This window comes from Rhinatrema bivittatum, chromosome 4 (genome assembly GCF_901001135.1).
Source record: "Rhinatrema bivittatum chromosome 4, aRhiBiv1.1, whole genome shotgun sequence".
NCBI lineage: Eukaryota > Metazoa > Chordata > Amphibia > Gymnophiona > Rhinatrematidae > Rhinatrema > Rhinatrema bivittatum.
Window position 1 is genome coordinate 107,075,828 of NC_042618.1, and position 21,907 is coordinate 107,097,734.

At 42.7% G+C, this 21,907-nt stretch overlaps 1 protein-coding gene across 2 annotated transcripts in view; it reads left to right on the plus strand.

The window, feature by feature from the left end:
- The first annotated feature begins 2,508 nt into the window (after positions 1-2,508).
- Positions 2,509-21,907, plus strand: part of TMEM87A (transmembrane protein 87A) — a 130,797-nt gene continuing 111,398 nt past the window's right edge. For both annotated transcript variants that reach the window (XM_029598632.1, XM_029598633.1), the window contains exons 1-2: positions 2,509-2,706; positions 13,876-13,933. In XM_029598632.1, coding sequence (XP_029454492.1) covers positions 2,593-2,706; positions 13,876-13,933 — 172 coding nt within the window. In that variant the 5' untranslated portion in view covers positions 2,509-2,592. The remainder of the gene's footprint in view (positions 2,707-13,875; positions 13,934-21,907) is intronic.

Genomic DNA, 21,907 nt, shown 5'->3' on the forward strand with positions numbered 1-21,907 from the left:
TACCTGCACAAGAAGAGGAGCTGCAGAAGGGCTGCTCTCCACAATGTAAAAGGTACAGGCAGGCAGCAGCAGCAGCAGTGAAGGAGGAATGAATGTTTGTGTGTGAGAATGAATGGGAGGCTGCCTGTGATGGGTGTGTGTGTGTGTGAATGGGAGGCTCTCTGTGATGGGTGTGTGTGTATGAATGGGAAGCTGCCTGTGATGGGGGTGTGTGTGTGTATGAATGGGAAGCTGCCTGGGATGGGCTTGTGTGTGAATGGGAAGCTGTCTGGAATGTGTGTGTGTGTGAATAGGAGGCTGCCTGTAATGGGTGTGTGTGTGAATGGGAGGCTCCCTGTGATGGGTGTGTGTGTATGAATGGGAAGCTGCCTGTGATGGGGGTGTGTGTGTGTGTATATGAATGGGAAGCTGCCTGTGATGGAGGTGTGTGTGTATGTTGAATGGGAAGCTGCCTGGGATGGGTGTGTGTGTGAATGGGAAGCTGTCTGGAATGTGTGTGTGTGTGTGTGTGTGTGTGTGTGAATGGGAGGCTGGCTGGGATGGGTGTGTATGTGTATGAATGGGAACCTGCCTGTGATGGGGGTGTGTGTGTGTATGAATGGGAAGCTGCCTGGGATGGGCTTGTGTGTGAATGGGAAGCTGTCTGGAATGTGTGTGTGTGTGAATAGGAGGCTGCCTGTGATGGGTGTGTGTGTGAATGGGAGGCTCCCTGTGATGGGTGTGTGTGTATGAATGGGAAGCTGCCTGTGATGGGGGTGTGTGTGTGTATGAATGGGAAGCTGCCTGTGATGGAGGTGTGTGTGTATGTTGAATGGGAAGCTGCCTGGGATGGGTGTGTGTGTGTGAATGGGAAGCTGTCTGGAATGTGTGTGTGTGTGTGTGTGAATGGGAGGCTGGCTGGGATGGGTGTGTATGTGTGTGAATGGGAGGCTGCCTGGGATAGGTATGTGTGTATGAGATAGAGAGAGAGAAAATGGGGGGTATAAATGGATTCCAACCTGCTAGCAACTAAAATGAAGATGAGGGCCTGAGGCTGCTGGTAAATCCCAACCAAAGAAGTGCTGGAGAAACCCGCAGGTTTGTCTGAGCTTGTATGTGCATGTGTGTATAAGAGGAAAAAGTTTGGGCATCCCTCTCCTACCACTCCACAACAATTCCAGGGTGACTGGAAATAAAAAAGTCCCAGGTAGAGAGCATGAATTTTTTAAATCCTTTTTAGTTTTATTTTTCAGATGTTATTTGCTCTGTCTGCTGTTTTGAAATATGTTATTGGTGTTTGGGACATTGTATATGAGTTTTTAATTATATGATCTTATAGTCATTGGCTTATTTTGAAATATTATTAGTATGTTTTTAGTATTATGATTATGTATTTATTTTATTTCTTGATTTTGTTTGATGTTTGATGAATGGTGATGGTTCTATTTTTTCATTTTTGCACTGCATAGAGTCTGGCTTCTTGTGGTTTCTAGTTCAGTTTTTGTCTGCGTGTTTATATTTCTACTTTATGGTTGCTCAGTTCTGTATTTGGTGAGAGTCTGTTTATGTACTGCATGTGTGACTGCGGTGAGGCATTTTCCTAATAGGAAGTTTATTAGCATATTTGGGCTTTCAGTGTCAAGCATACACCCAACACACATCACAACAGGCCTAATACCATATGGAATCCAAGTGCCTTTTTTGCAGGGATTTCTGGTTGGCATCACAGCTGTGCATGCAAATATGTGATATTTTTACCTCAGAATACTGTACTTTGATATTATTCATGTAAAATATAAATGCATAACTCTTAACTGTATGTGTGGAATGGGGTGGGGGGCATTATGCAAGGCTATAAGGTTCACCTGGGCACCTAATACACTTGCATTTAGCCATTGGTGGGGGGGAGGGGGGGGGGTGTCAGTTTTTAAAGTTTGTATCAATGAAGGAAGCTGGCTTTTTTTTTTTTGGTGCGCCCGAGACCGAGAATGAATGAACAGGGGTGGAGGAGGGGAGCAGCACAGTAATTGTTTGCACAGGGCAGCAAAAAAAAACAAACAAACTAGCACCGGCCCTGATTATCAGCAATCTACCAGGAATCAAAGTTCAGGCCCCACTCACAGGCAGCAGGAAAGCAACAGCATTGACCATAAGCCTCACACGTTAATAAATGTGCTTAGTTCAGTCCATAACCTCACTACTACATTCTTAAACACTACAACTCCCCCTACCAAATCCACGCCAAATTAAAAGTTCCACTATGTTATCCTGCACAACTATCACATTTTATTTATAGTGAGTCAGTTACTATACATTGGTGTTCAAAAGAACTTCCCTGCGCGATGCTCATGAACAAAAGGCAACAAAAAGCTCACGGACCGCAAGAAGCGAGAAGCGCAGCGCTACAAAACGAAATGGCTCGTGAGTGGTTCCCTGCCTGAATCAGAAGGGGCGGGGCCTGCGATGACGCGCGGCGTTTCGGTTTAGAACCAGGAAGAGGCTGGATCCTGTTGCCTAGCAGCAGGACGAGGCTGAACATCAGAGCGGAAGGGGCAGGGCATGGTATGCATCAGGTAGCAGTGGAGGTTGTGACGAGTGGTTGCGGCTCTCACCATGGTGGTTCTTTGCTCTTCGGTGCTGTCCTCCGTTCTCGTCTTGCTGTTCCTCCTGGGATCGCTGGAGCCCATCGTGGCGGAGTCCTCGAAGTGGCGCCTCTCTCTACCCTTGGTGAGCTTCTCTTCGGAGGGGGCATCGCTGCACTTGGGACAGGGGAGGGGATGTAGCTCGGTCAGGCATTCCTGGGGTCGAGAGGTGACATGTTTGGGGGGCGGCCGGAGGAGCAGGAGAGAGCCCGAGGGTGGTGGGAGAGGTGTTGTACATTGCTGTAAGGACTGGATCTGGGTGAACCGCTCAGCGTCATTCCGAACCGCTGATGATAAGCGTTGAAGTAGCTGGAATCGTATTAACTCGTCCCGGATGCAGGATGTGCTACGTAGGCAATGGTGGCGAAGGGGAGAGACCGCTGGAGCTTCGTGGAAACGGCAACCATGCAGGATCCTGACAGCCAGGGAAATGCTGCCAAGACCGGAAGCTACAAGCCAGTAGCCGCGTGTCTGAAATAGGGTAATCTGCTTTCAAAACACACAATAAAATAGGCGGCTGGCAAGCTTTAATGACCAGGCTCTGTTATGATTTGGTGCTAGATTTTTGACAGGGGTTTGGTTTCAGTTTATTGGCTAAGCCATCCTTGGACAAGGCTATCAGTTCCCTTAATCGGCACAATGTGATACATTTAACTTGGAAGGATGATGAACCAGTAGCAGCTTTAATTTCTGTGTAGATAAAAGATGTCAGTAATGGTGTGTGGCGAAGTAGATGAGGAGCCATATAAAGAACCATACAGCCTTTCATCATTAATGTTAGAGAAAGAGACATGATTAGGTTTTTCAAATTGGTTTCTCATTTGCATAGTGAGGAGTTTGATTTTATACTTTAGAACACTTACAGTAGTGATTCCCAGCCAGGGTTGCTTGGAAAACTTGTCAGAAGGTACACAACCAGACCACCACCACACAGAAGTGGTCAAAGGAGGCTCACTTTGGCATAATGCAAGTGCTAAGAAAGGAATTAGCAGTACATTTGTGTGTATCCAATCATTCCCAACACACCCTTGGCTTTCGAATGAGGTTCATTCCTGTCAAGGTATGCATAAAACAAACCTATTTGAAGAAATTGCCCCGAGGTAGGAGCTCAGACTGTGAAAAGCAACCATTTGCCCCTGCTGCACAAATCAATAACTTCAAGTGGGAAATCATGGCCTGCCTGTCAGCTGCCATGTTCTGCTCTAGAGAAGTGAAATGGAGACATGCTGCCACACAAGAGAATGGCGTAGGGCAGGGGTCAGGAACCTTTTTGGCTGAGAGAGCCATAAACGCCACATATTTTAAAATGTAATTCCATGAGAGCCATACAATATGTTTAAAACTAAATACAAGTAAATGTGTGCATTTTATGTAAGATCACACTTTTAAAGTACAATAAGTCTCTGAAAATATTACACCAGGCCTTAAGACACCAATACATCTCCTATTAGGAAAACGGACCAAGTCAGGCTGCTATAGAGCCCTACACAGAAACTACACGCCAGCAGAAAACCTCACCTGTATCACGTGCTGTCCCTCACCTAACATAGAATAAAGAGACCAAAACGCATAACAAGAAGCATGCAGAAAAAACTGAATTGGAAACTGCAACAAGCCAGAGTCTCTGTATGCAGTGTAACAAAGGAAAAAAGAAACATCACCCATCCTTATAAAACAAATCAAGAAATATAAAATCATCAGCAGTAAAACTGTACTAACAAAAAGAACATATTTCGAAACAGCTGATGAGTGGAATATCCAATAATTAAAAACGCATATAAAACATTTCCAGATACCAACAAAATATTTCAAAATAGCAGACACAAAGACCCAGTAATGAAAAATAATAAGGATACAAAAATTTTTTTGCTCTGCGTACCTGGGAACGTTTGATATCCAGGTGTCCTGAGATTGTTCTGAATTAGCAGGAGGCGGGGTGGTTTGCTTGGAACTTTCTCCTCTCTGTCACATACCAGCGCTCTCTCTCACACTGGCTCTCAATGACACACCTATACACACATGCTCTCAGTACTCACATATACACATGTTTTTTCTCTCTCACTTATATAGGCTCTTAATTACACATTTACACACATGCTGTCTATCTTTTCACGCTTACACACACACACACAGGCTTTCAATCACATAAATACATGCTGTCTTTTTCTCTCACACACAGACTCTCATTCACATGCTTACAAACATGCCCTCTCTTTCTTTCATTTACACACAGGCTCTCAATCACACACAGACACACATGGTCTCTCTCTCTCATTTAAACACAGGCTCTCAATCACATAAACCAGCTCTCAATCACACACAGACACACATGATCTCTCTCTTACTTATACACACAGGCTCTTAATCATACATACACATGATTTCTCTCACACACAAAGGATCTCAATCATACACACATACTCTTTCACACAAACAGGTTTTCAATCACAAACTTACACATACAGGTTCCCAATGGTAAACTTACATTCATGCTCTCTCTCTCTCTCTCTCTCTCACAGGCAGGCTCTCAATCACAGACATACTCTCTTTCATATGTACAGGCTCTCAATCATTCACATACATGCAATCTCTCTCACACACACACGGGCCGGGGGGGGGAAGAAGAGAGCACGCCGGTGCCGCTGACTCCACACACACACACACACACACACACACACACCCCCGCGGCCCGGAAGATGAAGTGGAGAGTATCGGGTGCGTGCGCGGCAAGAATAGGCCACGCTAGTGCGCTCGGCATCGGCCCGAAGAAAAGAAGACTGCAGCGCGGCTCTTCTTTTCTTCGGGCCGATGCCGAGCGCACTAGCTGGCCTATTCTTGCCGCGCACGCACCCGATACTCTCCTCTTCCGGGCCGGGGGGGGGAGAAGAGAGCACGCCGGTGCCGCTGACTCCAGCTGTCCTGCTGCGTTCCGCCCGGGCTGACAGCATTTTAAGCCCGGGCGGAGGAGGACCGGGGAGCAGCTGGGTCAGCGGGAAAGTGTGGCGACTGTCTGCGAGCCAGATGCAGCCCTCAAAAGAGCCATATCTGGCTCGCGAGCCATGGGTTCCCGACCCCTGGCTTAGGGGCTGCCATCCCTAGCACAAGAGGAGCAAGAAAGGCAGCTGGCTGCAGAAATAAAGCAGCCTTAACAGATATTGTGGGGGACAGTGAAAGCATTGTTTTTCCTGTTCTTATTGAACATGAAGTTTCCATAGGGGTAGCAGGAAGAAGAAGCAATCATGGAGACAGAAAGAAAACACAACACTTTCACTGTCCTCCATGGTGCATCATGCCTCTGCTTTCATCTTCAACCAATTATTTCTCCCAAGTCCCATCTATCTAATGATAATACAAGGAAAGTTACCCTGCACCTGCATCACGGTTGTGCAAATCGAGCACTGCCCCTTCCCTCCCTGTACTCTTCAGCTCTGCCCATCTCAATGTTTCCCTTTACTCTCCAGCTCCACCCCTTCTCACTGTACTATCCAGTCCACTGTCTTACTACCACATGAAAGTTGAGCTCCACCCCTCTCTAGCTGTACTCTCCAGCTCTGCCTCTCTCTTTCTCTCTGAAGTTTCCAGTCCTCCCTCTGCTACCATACAGTAAACCTGAGCTCAGCGTGCATGCTCTATTACCACACATCTCAATTATGCACTTCCTACACTTTGCAGAATTTTCCTTTCCTTAGATGAGCTTTTACTGGTAGTTACTCATATATTTGTGGTGGTTGGTTGTTGCTGCTACACATTTGCTATGGGAGAGAGGTCAAGGCTAGGGAGATGAAGAGCAAAGAGTGAAGTGGGGCCTGGGAGATGGAGAGAGCGAAGAGAGGATGTGGCATGCTAATTAGGGTGAGGGGGATTAATCTAAGGATATGAAAGATTAATTGGGAGAAAGGGCAAAGGAAGGCTGCGAGGTATGGGGGAAGAGGTAGGGAGAAAGGGAAATGGAGGCCTGAGAGGTGTAGAGAAAATCGAAGAGGAAGATTGAGCTCTGGTGGGTGTGGGGGGAAAACTACAGGTAGGGAGATGGAGGGCTGGGAAGTTCAGAGCAAGGGAGAGGGAGATGGAAAGCTGAGAGCCAGCAAAGAAGAGATGAAGGGGTCCATAAAGGAAGAGAGATAGAAGTGGAAAGGTGATCAATAGAAAGTGGGAGGGAGAGAGGTAAAGCAGAGAGAAAATTGGAGAAGAAAGATGGAGATAAATTAAAGAAAGATCTGAGAGAGACGAGAGATAGTTGAAGAAAGGAAACATTCATAGAAGAAATGAGAAAATGGAAAGGAGAACTTGGGGGGTGAAAAGCTATGACGGACAAGATGAAGGCAAAGAGGAGACCAAAGGGAAAAAAGCAAAAGTATAGTATTTGCTATACATTTTGAATTTTTGCAAACCACGGGATACACAAAATATTTCAGACTTTTGAAAAGGGTATAGTACTCATGAAAGATTGAGAACCACTGATCTACAGTATGTCTAATCAGTGCAGTAGAACTAATAGGTGAATTCATGTACTGCTGACTTGAAAGAATTGAAAACTTGACACAGGGATAGTGTAACAGATGTTAAATTCTGAAAAACATATTTGTAAAATAAATTTGGCCGTTTTTATAGTGAGGAAGTAGAATGGAGTATCATGGTAGCCAATGTAAAAGAAAAAACAGAAAAGTGATTGGGGATGTTATCTTTCATAAGTCTTAAATACACCTTAGGCTCCTAGAAAGAGATTACATGAGAAAATGGAACTTAGTGACATGGTAAATGATGGAGGATAAATATCAAAATGGCCCATTCAGTCTGCCCATTTGAGATTTATCCACTTTGCAGGTCGATACTCTAAGGCCGCGGTAAAAAGAGTGCGGCAGTGCCGGGCGCACCCTCGTTCCCCGCACGCACAGTTCTCTTCACATACCGCTCGATACTCTATTCAAATTGCATGCAAATGCATGCCGCGTCCAACCCGTGCTCAACGCGCGTCCATGAAGCGAAACCCCTTTTACTGTATAGGCAGTATATTCAGCGCCTATACAGTATCCCGGGGTGCGCTGGTACCTGTCATTTTCAAATTATCTTGTATACACAACTCAAATGGGAGGAGATTCCACAAAGCTGGTTTTGGTATGGACCATGGCAGTATTTGTATGCTTTTCTATGTGCAAGTCTGCCGCAAAACCACTTGGAGGGTTGAGCAGCCTTTTGGCTAAGCCCTGCTCGCAGGTTTTGCTCAGTCGCTGCTGTGGTATGCCTAAGAGTTCAGGATAGCAAGCTGCAGATCCTTGCATGCATGGTGCTGTACATAAGCGTCTGAGTGTGTCTACACTTACTGCGGGTCACGCTGATAGGGACTCGGGTGAAATGGATGATGACAATGGTAACCTTTACTCCTTGGAGGATGAGAAATTCCACCGGGGTTGGAGCCATATAGAACAATGTTGTGTTTCTTCCATAGGGATGAGTTGCCGGCTCAGATCACCCAGGCATTGATGATGCAAGGATGCCGGGTGCTGAAGCCAAGCAGGAATCCCATTTAGATTCCTTACATAAAGCATTATGGATGCTAATCAAGAATTGATTGATCTTGAATGGGGTGCCCTGGAAGCTAATTTTAAAGGGGGACAAGCTTTGGTAGTGCTGTATGCCTGGATCCAGCAGAGTGAGCAGTTGCACTTTCTGAAAGAGAATGCACTGGTGTGTGCCATCAACAAGCAAACAACTATCACTGTGGAAGGAGGAGCAGCTTGAAGGAGGCGAAGGATAGGAGAATTGAGGATATCTTTAAGCAGGCCTTGAGGCAGTGGCAATGAATTGCAGATGGCCTCTTGCTGCTCCCTGGTAGATCGCTCTTGCTTGCTCTCTCAAGAAGTCGAAGAGTCTGATTTGAATTTCAGGGCAGTGCCCTAAGGCCTCATCACCCTGGATGCACTCAAACTTGTCTGATCTCGGAAGCTAAGCAGGGTTGAGCATCAGCTATGGCTGATGAATTGGTACTGAGACAATTCCAAAAGTCTAATCTTAAGAAATGGCCTTTTAAAGGAACACTCTGGTTTGGGAGTGAGATTAAAAAAAAAAAAAGGCAGGCCAATAAGTGGAGCGAGTCCTAGGTTCCTCTGTTACCAGAGAATTAAAAGCAGGTGCCGTGCTAGTTCGATGTAAAATATCGTGCTAGGGGTTTTCAAACATTTTCAACCCTTCAGAGGAACAACTTCTCGTAGAGTAGGTCAGTCCTTAGTCCCAGGCAGCTCAGACAGGGCGCTGGCTCAAGTGGTGGTGCCCCTCCCATGACCTGTAATGAGGGTGAGCCAACCCACTCCCGGGCACAGGAGATAGGGAGTTGCCTGCCTCTACTTTTCTATCAGAGGTGGATCGAGATCACGTCAGACCAGTGGATTCTAGAGGTGATAAGAGATGGCTATGTTCTGGAGTTTCTCAGTGTTTCTTGGGAAGTTTTTATGGTGTCTCTCTGCAGAAGAAACAGACAGTGAGAGTGTATGTTATCAAGGCTCCTCAGCCTGTGGGCTATGATCCCAGTGCCTATATCACAAGATAATACAGGCCGATATTCCAACGATTTCTTTGTACCCAAGAAGGGGGATTCTTTTCGCCCCATCCTGGATTTCAAGGGAGTCAACCGGCATTTGCAAGTGACTCGTTCCCTCATGGAATCCTTATGCTTGCTGTTAGTGGTAGAACAGTCGGAAGAGTTTAAGTCTTTGGATTATCAGAGGCATATCTGCATATTCCCATCTGACTGGAGCATCAACGGTTTTCTGCATTTTGCTGTTTTTGAGCGACATTATCAGTATTTGAGCACTACTCTTTGGTTTGGACACCGTGCCCAGAACCTTCTCTGTAAGGTCGTTGTGGTTGTGGTGGTGGTGGTAGCGACAGTGTTGAGAAAAGATGGCCTTCTGAGCCACCCGTACTTCGACAATTGGCTAATTTGGGCCAAGAGCCCTGAAAGAGAGTTTTCAGGACTCACGCAAGGTAATCTCCTTGCTACAGGAAATAGGTTGGGTGGGGAACTTGGCCAAAAGCAGTCTGCAGCCATCCCAGACACTGTAGTATCTCTGTGCTCATTTTCGACATGAAGCAAGACTGTGTTCTTGCCAGGGGTCTGCATTAAGAACTGATGGTGCAGATACGACTATTGACAGAAACAATACGCCCGGCAGTGTGGTCTTATCTACAGGTGTGCGAGTTGATGGCAGCCACCCGAGAGGTGATTCCATGGGCAAGGGCACATAGGAGTCCATAGTCTCAGGATTACTCTATACAAGTTCAGTTACCAGTGAAGATCAGCATCCAACTGCAGTGGTGGTTGCAAGCGGATCATCTAATGAAGGGCACCCCTACGAACACCATACTGACTACTAAGCAAGCTTCCAACGTTGGGGTGCTCACCATCAGGAATTGACAGTACAGGGGCTCTGGAGCATCAATCAGCTAGAAGTCCATGCTGATCGATTGGCATGCCTGTGATTCGTTGACCGCTTGCAGAGTTGAGTGGTCAGAATGATGTTGGACAATGTGGCGACACTGGCTTGCATAAATTCCTAGGGAGGAGTGAAGAGCCAGCCAGTGTTTCAGGAAATAGCCCAACTCATAGAATGAGTGGAAGTACATCTTTAGCAGAACTCAGCCTCACACATTGCAGGAAAAGACAATGTAAGAGCTGACTTTCTCAGCAGGCAGAGTCTGGATCCAGGAGAGAGGGAATTGAACAATGAAGCATTCCAGCTCATGGTGGGCCACTGGGACCTGCCATTTCTAAGCTTGCTGGCAACATCACACAATGCAAAGGTTCCTTGCTTCTTCAGTTGCAGGAGGGATCTGAAATGTTCAGGCATCGATACCCTCATGCAGGAGTGGCTGGAAGGCAAACTTCTATATATATCTTTTCACCGTGGCACATGTTGGACAGAATGATTCGGAGGTTCAAGACACATGGGGATTAGTACTTCTGATGGCACCAGATTGGCCCAGGAGTCTGTGGTGTGCATATCTGAGGAGGAATCTCCTCTTCAATTACCTGTGCACAGGGATCTGCTACGTCAGGGGCCTACTCTTCTCGAAGATTGGACTTGATTTTTCTCTTACAGTGTGGTCCTTGAAAGGGCTCAGTTGCTGAAGTATGGGTATTCCGCTTCTGTGATTTCCACCTTGCTTCGAACATGGAAGTTATTCACTTTCTTAGCCTATGTTTGTGTTTGGTGAGTGTTTGAGGCTTGGTGTGATGAACGAGGGGTTCATCCTCCTTTGGTTAAAATCACGCTCAGTTTAGATTTTTACAGGATGGGTATTTAAGGACTTGGCCCTTAATTCCTTGAAGATACAGGTGACGGCTCTTACTTGTTTGAAAGATCACATGAATCCTTGTCGGCCCATCCAGTTATGGCTCAGTTCTTGAAAGGGGTGAAACTTCTTCATCCTTCCTTGTTGTTGCCTGTACCATTGTGGAGTCTTGTTCTGGATTTCTGGCAGGTCCCACCTTTTGACCACTTCGTGGTCTTCGTGAAGTTACTTACTAGAGGATGGTGCTCTGCACATAGAGTTTCCGAGCTGTGAGCTCTGTCTTGCTGGGAGCCGTTCTGCAAGTGACTCTAGGGGCAGTCCAGATGCAAACTGTTCTTCTTTTTGGCCAAAAGTGGTCTCTGATTCAAGAGAAAATCAATCAATTCATTGCTGACTCTGGTCAGGGAGAGAAATGTGGATGAATATCACCTGTTACGGATCTTGGGTGTCAAGCGGCATATCATGAGGTATTGGAGGTTTCTAAACCTCTCAGGAAGACGGACTGGCTGTTTATACTTCACGGCAGGAGAAAACAGGGTGAGCAGGCATCGTGGGCTACGATAACCTTCTTAATCCAGTGGGCTATCACGGCCGCGTATATGGATGCTTAGCAGCCATTGTCTAGTCAGGTTAGTGCTCATTCCACTAGGGCTCAGGCAGTGTCATGAGCAGAGATTAGATGGTTGTTTCCCATCGAGATTTGCTGAGCTGCAACGTGGTCTTTCTTTACAACTTCCAGGCATTTTCGCCTGGATGTGCAAGCCCAGGAGGATGCAGCCTTCGTGCATGCAATGTTGATTGGACCGTGGACAGCCTCCCGCCCTGTTTGGAAGTAGCTTTGGTGTATCCCACTGGTGTGGATTAACCTGTCTGTATGCTAAGAAAGGAGAAATTACAATTTACCTGACAATTTCCTTTTCTTTAATAAAGACAGGTTAATCCACCTTCCTGCACTTGGCTGCTGGATGGTGGTGTTATTGTCCTCCTGAGTGGCTGCGTTTCTGGGGATTACTGGTAAGTATCAGATTCAGTCCCTAGATTAGTAATATTACACTCCTTGTCTGAACTAAATGTTTTTTTATTACCCGTCAGTCAAAATCTTTCCTAATCTAAACATTCAAGAATACCATTGTGCTCTAATTCAGGTGTAGGCAACTCCCTATTCTCAAGTTCTGTTTCCAAAGCATGTCAATTCATCTCATGCATATTCATTGTGAATATCTTGAAAACCTGACCAGATTTGCTTACCCCTGCTCTAGTTAGATTTCAGATTGAAGACAACATTTTCTATCCCAGAACACACAGCATGTAATCAGATATTCTATTCCGTGGGCTTCAGGCCTAAATAATAAACTGCAATAGGTGGGCTCCACTATGGGAACACTTTTTTTTAAAAAACATAACCAATCGGAGACCAGGCTGAACAGCTGTTTGAAAGGTAACTCCCCTGAAAAAGATCAACAGGGAGGAAAGACAAATGCCACTCCTACAGGCCAATGCAATATCATGTGCTGAGCCTAAGGCTATAACTCCTTATGCAACACAGATTCATGTTACAGTTAATGTGCAATTCTTGCTGTAACTTCGTTTAACTTGCCCCCTCCCTGACCATCTGTGACCTCTCCCCCACCTCCCCATATACCACCCCCCTCCCATACCCCCTCCCTCTTCGAGATCCGAACTAAGTGCCGAATTAATTTGGAATTTATCTGTTTCCTCTCACAAGGTTTTATTACGTTGTTTTGTTGATCAGCCCTATTACACGTTATGTTCGTCCTCCTTTCTATTCATTAGCGTACTCTTTCATTTATAATTTATATTTAACTCTCTCCTTAATTTGATACTTGTTGTTTGTAACTTTTTCACAATTTTTTGGTTCGATGTAAGCTGGTGTGATAAGAATCTTCATCTTAATGTTGGTATAGTAAAAAAGATGTAAATAAATAAATGCGATAAGGGGATTGGCACATCCAAACCAGCGCTTAGCTAATAGTGCTCATCACGTGTAAATTCATGTTGATGCGGCTATTAGCTATTACCCACTTATGTAAAAAAAATAAACGTGCGCCCATTTTTACTCTCAAAAATGAATGCCTGCCCCAGAGCAGGTGTTAGGTCTTGAGGAGCCCTAAAGTTAACAGAAAAGCAGAAAATACTGCTTTTCTGTACTTCCTCTGACTTAATATTGTGGCGGTATTAAGTCGGAGGAACCAAAAAAAAGAGTAAGGTTAAAAAAAAAAAAAAATAAAGTATTGCTGGCAGTCAGGTTAGGGAAACGGACACTTGTGAAATTCAGTGTCTGTTTTTCTAACCCACTGACAGCCACTTCTCCTGGATGCCCGATGCCGTGGATGCCCTAGGGATGCTCAGTTTCCCCTAGTGCCTACTTTTTCAATGTAGCGGCTCATTTGCCTACTGCATTCCGCGCGTGGGAGAGGTGGATGGGCACGTGTTAGGAAAGTGGGCACCCAGTTGGACGCACAGTTTTAGCGCGTCCGTATTGTATCAGCCTGCTGATGTGAAAATATTAGTTGATATAGTTTTCAGTCATGCTGACTCATAAGTGAGACAGTTACTTTTGAGTGTCTTACTACATACACTAAACTAAGTAACTTGTTTAGACCACTATAAGGCTTCCATCTCTACCGAACTACTTTGTTTTTTTCTTTAATCTGATTTTACAGTGGGTATACCTTGAATGGAAAACACGCTCCATTCCTAATATACTAGACAATTACTGCATTGTTTACATGTATACTAATATTGCCAAATACACTTTTGGTTATATTTGTTTTACATACATTTTGATAGCCATAAAAACCTACCTTGGGAAGCTATATTTATCTGAGATGGTATTTCTTGCCTGTCTTGAAGATATATTTTTGTAGCACAAAATCACAAAGTGATTGCTTCATGAAGTGTACCATGCCAAACTACTAGCTTTCTCTTCTTTCTTCTCTCACAGAAAAAACATTTCAGCTTTGGGAAGATCCTTTTCAGCAACTCTACTATTTTCATTAAGTGTAAGTATTTATTGATCTGAGAAGCATGTGGAGTTAGTGGCGTTCTAATATGGCATGGTTGTAGAGAACAATGCATGTGATTACTATGAAGTGCCACATTTCATTTTAAGCAGAAGATGGACTTCTTTTCTGTGGTGTTCTTTGTTTTAGTATCCTTTCTCATACATAAAGTAGTTCCAGGAGCTAGGGTTGTCAGAGGCATCTTCCGTAGTAGAGTATTAAATAACAGTAATGGGAAGGCCTGTCAAAAATGACAGCAAAAAAGGTATATCAACTCTTGCAATCAGTTTGGACTTCCCTTTGCCCCTGGAAATGCTCCTTCTCCCCCCTTCAGCCTGATGGTGTACTCACCTAATGCACTGTCTTTCCCCCTTCATGCACTTGTTGAACCCTTCCTCACCTCTTCCATGCACTTATCTAGATGGTGAGTGTGTGATTGACAGAAAGAGAGAGACTGTAAGTGTATGTATGATAGGAATAGCTTGTGTGTGAGTAACTGACTCTTAGAACGAATGACATAATTGAAAGATACTGTCTGGATGAGTGTGTATGGAAGTGTGTGAGAGACAGAGTTGTTTGAGATGGTGAGTGACTGTGTCTTAGGCATGCTTTCAGTTGAGGGTTGGGAAACAGTGCTCTAGCTAGTTGGGTTTTCAGGATGGCTACAATGAATATGCATGAGATAGATTTGCATATACGCTGTCTCTAGTGTATGCCCATATATCTCATGCATATTCATTATGGATATCCTAAAAACTCAACTGACTAGATGTGCCTGCAGCAGATGGTTGGGAAACACTGTCTTTGAATGAGGGCATGAGAGAATGCATCTGGGTGAGTGTGTGAAAGTGATTGAGCAACAAGGGTAGCATGTGTAATAGGCTGTAATGGCAGCACTTCTCTGTTCACTCTGAAAGAGGTCCTTCTGTGCCAGCCCCCATACTAGTAGTGTGCATTTTGGGCTTTGTGGGTCCTGATGTCTGCTTTGCCCCCTAAATATACAAATGCATCATGGACACTCAATGTGTGAGCCGGCTGTGTCCCCTGTGTGCATGCTTGACCCCCTGCAGCATGGTCTGAATGCTTTCCCTAAGTGTGTATTTGTCACTCAGTGAGTAGTGAATATGTACATGCGATGGGACTTGCAAAGCCCAGAATTAATTTTTTCATATTCGCAGTTTCTATTTTCAGTGGAGCTGTGTTGAGCAGAATACCCTAAAGTGATGCCAATAAATAGACATTAGCCACCAGATGTCCCAGATATGTGTTGAAGTGTGACTGACAGAGTGATAGGAACAGAACACTAGTAAATGTGTGTGCCATGACATACGGGTAGTCCCAAGTTGAGCCTTGCAGTAGAACACTTACTGGAAAGCATCCTGGACCCCACCACGGAGTGTAGAATACTGGTGAATGGGCTATACCAAAACCGCTGGTTCAGAATTAGTCTTTTCTGGATAGGTTGTCCAGTGAACTGCCCTAGCTCTCAATCTCTAGCTTGAGTGCCTAGACAGTTAAATCTTCTTCCCAGCTTCAGTTACCAGAGAAAAATAGGTTCTTGAATACTGAGCAACATTTATTATAATGATGAACAACTCAGCCTCATGGAATGAAAAGGCATAGAGTAGCCGCACAGATAGGAGAGACTGTTACAGCTGGGATAAGTTCCATCTAGAAGCCCAGTAATCTGAAGGAAACAACTGGAGCAGCATAATAGAAGTTGTGGAGTATGAATGGTGAAAACCCAGTGCTTCTGCGGAATTTGAGGCAGGGTTCAGAAAGAGAGGAACCCAAGGCTGCCTTCCAACTGAAATTACTTCTAGGAAGTAAAACTGTCCTGGGCTGTTTTTGGTCAGAGTACTGGTGCATTGAGTGAGAAAGAAAGCAAGAAGGAACAGATCCAAGATGAAGCTCAAACATTTGGAGAGAGAAAGCTTTTACTCTGTAGACAATCTAAGCCAAGCAATCTTACAAGATGACACAGGGTAGTAGTATCATAAACATATAAATACTTTGTGGAGATAGAACATGCAGACAGTAGTGGAACATATAGATGACCCAAGTCACAGCTTTACAGATTACTTCTGTGGAGCAATGAAAACTTATGGCTCTGACTTTCTGAGCCTTGACAAAAGTCTATAACTGGAAGGCTAGCAAATACATGGCAGTATGCAATATAGCCTGCTATCCAGCTGAACAAGGAGCACATGTTCACTGCTACTTACAGACCAATGGGTTCGTAAACCCAGACATCTGAAAATCCAGGCAATGTGGAGGAGTAATATGGCACGATTCTCTTACTGAGGAACAAAGAAATAGTCTTCTGTCCTCTGTTTTTCACCAAAATCATGCTACATGCACAGTCACCACTTGAGAAATTCAAGCTGAGTGTGGTATACCCTTTTATGAAAGGCTGCAGTTGCCAGCTCTTCTAGTCGAAGACAGTACGACTAGGAACAGTATTTCTAGATAAGATACTTTAAGAAGCAAACTCTAGCTGCTCGATTGTGAGGTTGTGTAAGACAGGAGGTCTTGAAACTACTGAAGGTTTTAATTGCCACCAAAACTTCCGTAAATTGTGATATCCAAGAATGAAGAGAGCAGAACGTCCTGTACTTGGAAGAAGCAAACCGCGGTGGCAGTAGGCCGCCAGCCTCATTGATGAAGTTTGAGACTTGCTAACAAAAGGATAAGTAAGTATTGATGCAGATCCTTGATAGAACGGGTGAAGGGAAAAAGAGGACCTACCTGGACGAAGATATCTGCCATCTAAATGTGTTTTTCTCTTTGGGGTACGTCCTCTTCATCAAATCAAAGAGATCCAGAGCATCTTCTGACAGCGAAAGGAGTAAATTGTTGAGTGTTGAATCTTTCTTGCTGTCATGTGAGCAAGGGAAAGTTCAGAAGGTATAGATGAACTTTCCTGTGTGGTGGGTGTGAGTGCTCGACTCTTGGCGGAATCGGAAGGAGGATAGACTACTGGAATCTGAGAAAAACCCTCACCTTTTGAAATTCTGGGAACATAATTTCAAAGATTCCATTCTAGCTGACATAGCTACCATATTTTCTAAATATCCACCAGTGCCAGACATTCTCCTTCCAGATTTAACATCCCAAGATGTTACATCCCGCCTTTACTTATCCCCTCCCACACCTTCACTTCCTCACTCTCCTGTATTCCCCAACCTCCATGCCCACCATTATAACAAGTGATTATATCAACAAAAGAGAACTCACGAACTCACAAATACAATCTCAAATGTATAATTTATTAATGAAATATATAAAATAGATCCTGTCTAGACAATAATTACTATCTAACCCAATCATTCATCCATACCACAATCATATCACAATTGCAACCATACCACACCATAAAAACATCATGTGCATAATGTAAAAATCCCAACACCAATGTGTAACACTTATTTTTAAAGCACAATATCAAGTATCTAATGCAGTATCATCTGTTATAATTCTAATAACGTTTCACAATGTATAACAATGGTGATGAGACATATCTCTGTGTATGTTAGAACCTGGTATTCTCAAGTTCCAGCATTACCCACTATATTTTGGTTATTACAACCAAAAACGGTGACATCGTCCGCTGGACTATCTAACCCAATCATTCATCTATACCACAATCAAGTTCCAGCATTACCCACTATATTTTGGTTATTACAACCAAAAATGGTGACATCGTCCGCTGGTCCGCTGGACCAGCGGACGATGTCACCATTTTTGTTTGTAATAATCAGAAAAGTATAGTGGGTAATGCTGGAACTTGAGAATACCAGGTTCTAACATACACAGAGATATGTCTCATCACCATTGTTATACATTGTGAAACGTTATTAGAATTATAACAGATGATACTGCATTAGATACTTGATATTGTGCTTTAAAAAGAAGTGTTACACATTGGTGTTGGGATTTTTACATTATGCACATGATGTTGTTATGGTGTGGTATGGTTGCAATTGTGATATGATTGTGGTATGGATGAATGATTGGGTTAGATAGTAATTATTGTCTAGACAGGATCTATTTTATATATTTCATTAATAAATTATACATTTGAGATTGTATTTGTGAGTTCGTGAGTTCTCTTTTGTTGATATAATCACTTGGTATAAGAGAACCATAGTATAAAATTACCCTCAGTGTAGTACACCATTATAACAAACCATTTGCATTCCTGTCAAGCTGATATACTTTTGCTACCCCAGCAAAAGCCCCAAATATAAATAACCCATATACAGGCTTTCGATAAACACAGAACTGAATTACAGCCCTACAGCCTTCTTCCACCTTTCTCAACATTATGTAAACAAACTAAATTACAGCCATTACTGCTCCAATGCTCCTAGAGCTTCTTACTATATCAGAACCTACTTCTGCGAGCAAAATAGCTTTTTCCAATTAGAATAAATTGGCCTTTTCTGACCAAAGGAATATTCTTGCTCTATTTCACTTCATTGTCAGAGCATCCTGTCAGGCTGCTCTTGTTCCTCTGCATGCTGTCTGTGATACCTTCTCCCTTATCGATTTTCTGTAGTTGCATTTTTTTTTTTCCTGCTCCACTCCATGGGAGTTAAATCATAGCAACATGTCACATTCTTACCAGCTTCTGAGACCTCATTCAGTACCAGGGAGCCATATTTTCTCTCTACTACTGCTGTTACACGTGAATATGAACAGGACAAGGACACTGAGGTTTCACATAAGCTAGATTTCAAGGACCCGTCCGACTTGCCCAAAGATCCATTTCTGCTTTTTCAAAAAGATTTTTGCATCCTTAGGCAAGTAAAAAGCATATAAATCTTGTAAGAAATGCATGTCATTCATCATTTATCTTTATAAACAACTTCATGGAGTACAACATAAAAAAAAAGTTGTTTTTTTATCATGCATCAGTTTCTTTACCTCTGTATAAGCTGCTCTATTTTTTCCTCACTGTTTCAAAGGTATAATCTGGGAACATGAAAATGCTGGAATTCTTATATTTCAAATGTTCCAACTCCCTTGCTCTCTGTAAAACCTATTCTTTGGCTTGGTAATTGTGCATTTCTAATAAGATTTCACTATGTTTACTAGCTGTCCCCCTTGGCCTTCCTGGTGATCTATGAGCTCTGTCCAGGGAGGAATCAGTGGGCCTCAGCACTTCAATTAAAAACTTCCCCATAAAGACGAAGTTAGTCCTTATACATCAACAGGAATCCCTACAGTTCTTATATTGTTTCAGTGCAATCTGTCTTCTAAATCTATCATTTTGCCATGCAACACTGCCATTTTGTTTATTAAGCTAAAACAATGTGTTAGCTGCTTCCCAGTCTTCCAAATCGGAGACTTTCTGTCCAATTCCTCCACCCTTGGGGCTAATTTGTCTAATTTATCATTCATCTTTGCCACAAAGTCCTTGTAGTTCCTTATTAAAGTCCTTTCTCATCTCCCGTATTTCATGCAGGATCTGGTCATTATACAAAACAGACTTTCCTGCTGTCTGTTGCTTGTCTGTAGCCATGTCTCTAGACAAACAGTCTCTACTCCAAACATAAACAAAGTCCAGACGTGGGTTTTGTCTAGAGACATTTTTTGTTTGCAGGTATAGAAAATCCTTAAAATATTTCTGTTCTCAAGGTGAATGAATGAATTGACCGGGTGCCCTATGCACTAAAGGGCACACCAACAGGCTCGCTGACACCTTGTTAAATTGTTACACATTTAGTCTACTTTAATATTGTGTTGATATTTGTTTCCCCCTTTTGTTGATTATATATAGATGGACCATGTTAATTAAACTTGACTGAGTCAAAGTTCCTAATCTACATTTCCTTTGTAAATTCCAACCACAAGTCCTAGGCCATTTATCTGGAGTTTAACCAGCTTACTTTAGAAAATGGTTGGTAAAGTGGATTGAGCATTTTCTGTAATTTATTCTATAATTGATAAAAGGATGGTAAACCTTATACAAAGTCTCAAATATAATAGATCAGACAGTATATAAATTTAAAAATAATCCATTTATTCCACACCAACCCCCACAATAAATTAAAATACATATGTACCAAAAATCAAACATATATCAAAGAATCAAAGTACTATATCAAATAACTCTCTCAAATGTACATAATTCCACTAAGATAACATCAATATTTCAACCACTATTCTTTTAATGATGTAACCTTAAAGGTACAAACTCTCTTTATTTAAGCAGTACGCTTTGTGCAATCTGACTAACTGTGATTCAAGTTACAGGAGCTGCATCGGAGAGATGTTAAATTGTGCAGTTAGTATAGCTGGGTTTAAAAATGGTTTGGATAAGTTCCTAGAGCAGAAGTCCATAAACTGCTATTAATCAATAAAATTAGTAGCTTGGGATCTATTCATTTAATGTTTGGATACATGCCAGGTACTTGTGACTTGGTTGGCCACTATTGGACACGAGATACTGGGCTTGATGGACCCTTGGTCTGACCCAGTATGGCATATCTTATGTTCTTATGATTGCTCATATATCATGGATACCAATGCAGGTAGAGTGGGCAAAAGAAGTAGGTGCAGCTACAAAATAATCATATACAAATTACAATTAAAGCGAAAAAGCTCAAAATGTATTAAACAATTTAACCTACAACAGTTTGTTATATTTCAGTTAATTAAAATTTATTAGCAAGAATACGAAAGAAGAGCTTACATACTTTTAAAATCAGTTCTATCTTCCATATCATAAATAGATTAGAAACCAAATAATTGCATCTATATATTTAAATTCATGTCCCAGCCTTAAATGTGGATCATATTCAGGTTTTTAGAGTCTATAATCCTTAAAATGTCTTTAAAACCTCATAATTCTTTACTGTAATCCTTTATTAGTTTCCCTGAATAAGTTTAAATTTCCTTCTTTTCAAGGCTAAGGATTGCTTATTCTGGTCATTCTTCTGGACTGCGTAGCAAGAAAAAATTAATTACATCAAATCCCAAGTTTCTTGTACTCATTTTCTGTGTCTCCAGCTTTTTTGTCATGCATTTTCCATGAGTGGGGAAACATTGTAATCACTAGTCAAAGGTCAGTGTAAAATGAATGAACAAAATGCTGGTATCTGGGGACATGGAATAAACTTCAAGTGAATTTTCCCCAGAATGTAAATTCTCTTTTTTTTTTTTTTTTTTTTTTTTTTAAATTCCTGTAATACATTGTATCTCCATTCATAATATGAATTGAAAATTGCTAGCCCCTAGCTTTTATAAGTTCTCTGGTGTGTGGCCAACAGTTGATCACAGCTGTGACCAGCTGAGATTTGAAGTGTGTAGTATCAGCATCTTGTTTCTGTCTTGTCCTGGTAGGATTGTGCCAGAGAGAGAGAGTACATGGGCTGTGATTGACAGCTGTATGGGGCTTGTGTGATTTTTTTTTTTTTTAAGCTGCCATTTCCCACCCTTGTGAATCAGTTTCCGACTGATATTGTAATTTATTACTGGGCAGCGCTTTGCTGCCCATTAATATCTTATAAGTGGCCCTCATACCAAGTTCTATGAAAACATGTATTTCACTGGGAATGCACTCCTATAAAATATTTTTTAAAAATCCAATGACTATGGTGACATTTTGAACTGATGCAAAATGATTCCTACTACTTGTGTGTACTTTCAGAATACCAAAAAGAGCAGTGTCTAGATTTTCTTTTAAGAGCTTACTTTGTATGTGCTATTTTATCCTTTTTTTAGCTGGGAAGTTCTGAGAGATGTGCAGAAAAGTTAACTTGCCCAAGATCATGCAGTATTGGTAGCAGAGCTCCTGGCTCCCAGTTCCCCGCGTTATTCTTGTTTAATATATGGTCTGCTTGGAAAACAAATGAGATCTGGCATTGTGTGGCACTTGGTGGTTTGGAGATCTATCACAGACTTGCTACAATCCTTTTTCATATGTTTTTTTTTGTTACATAACTGGATAGACTGAAAGACCATAGA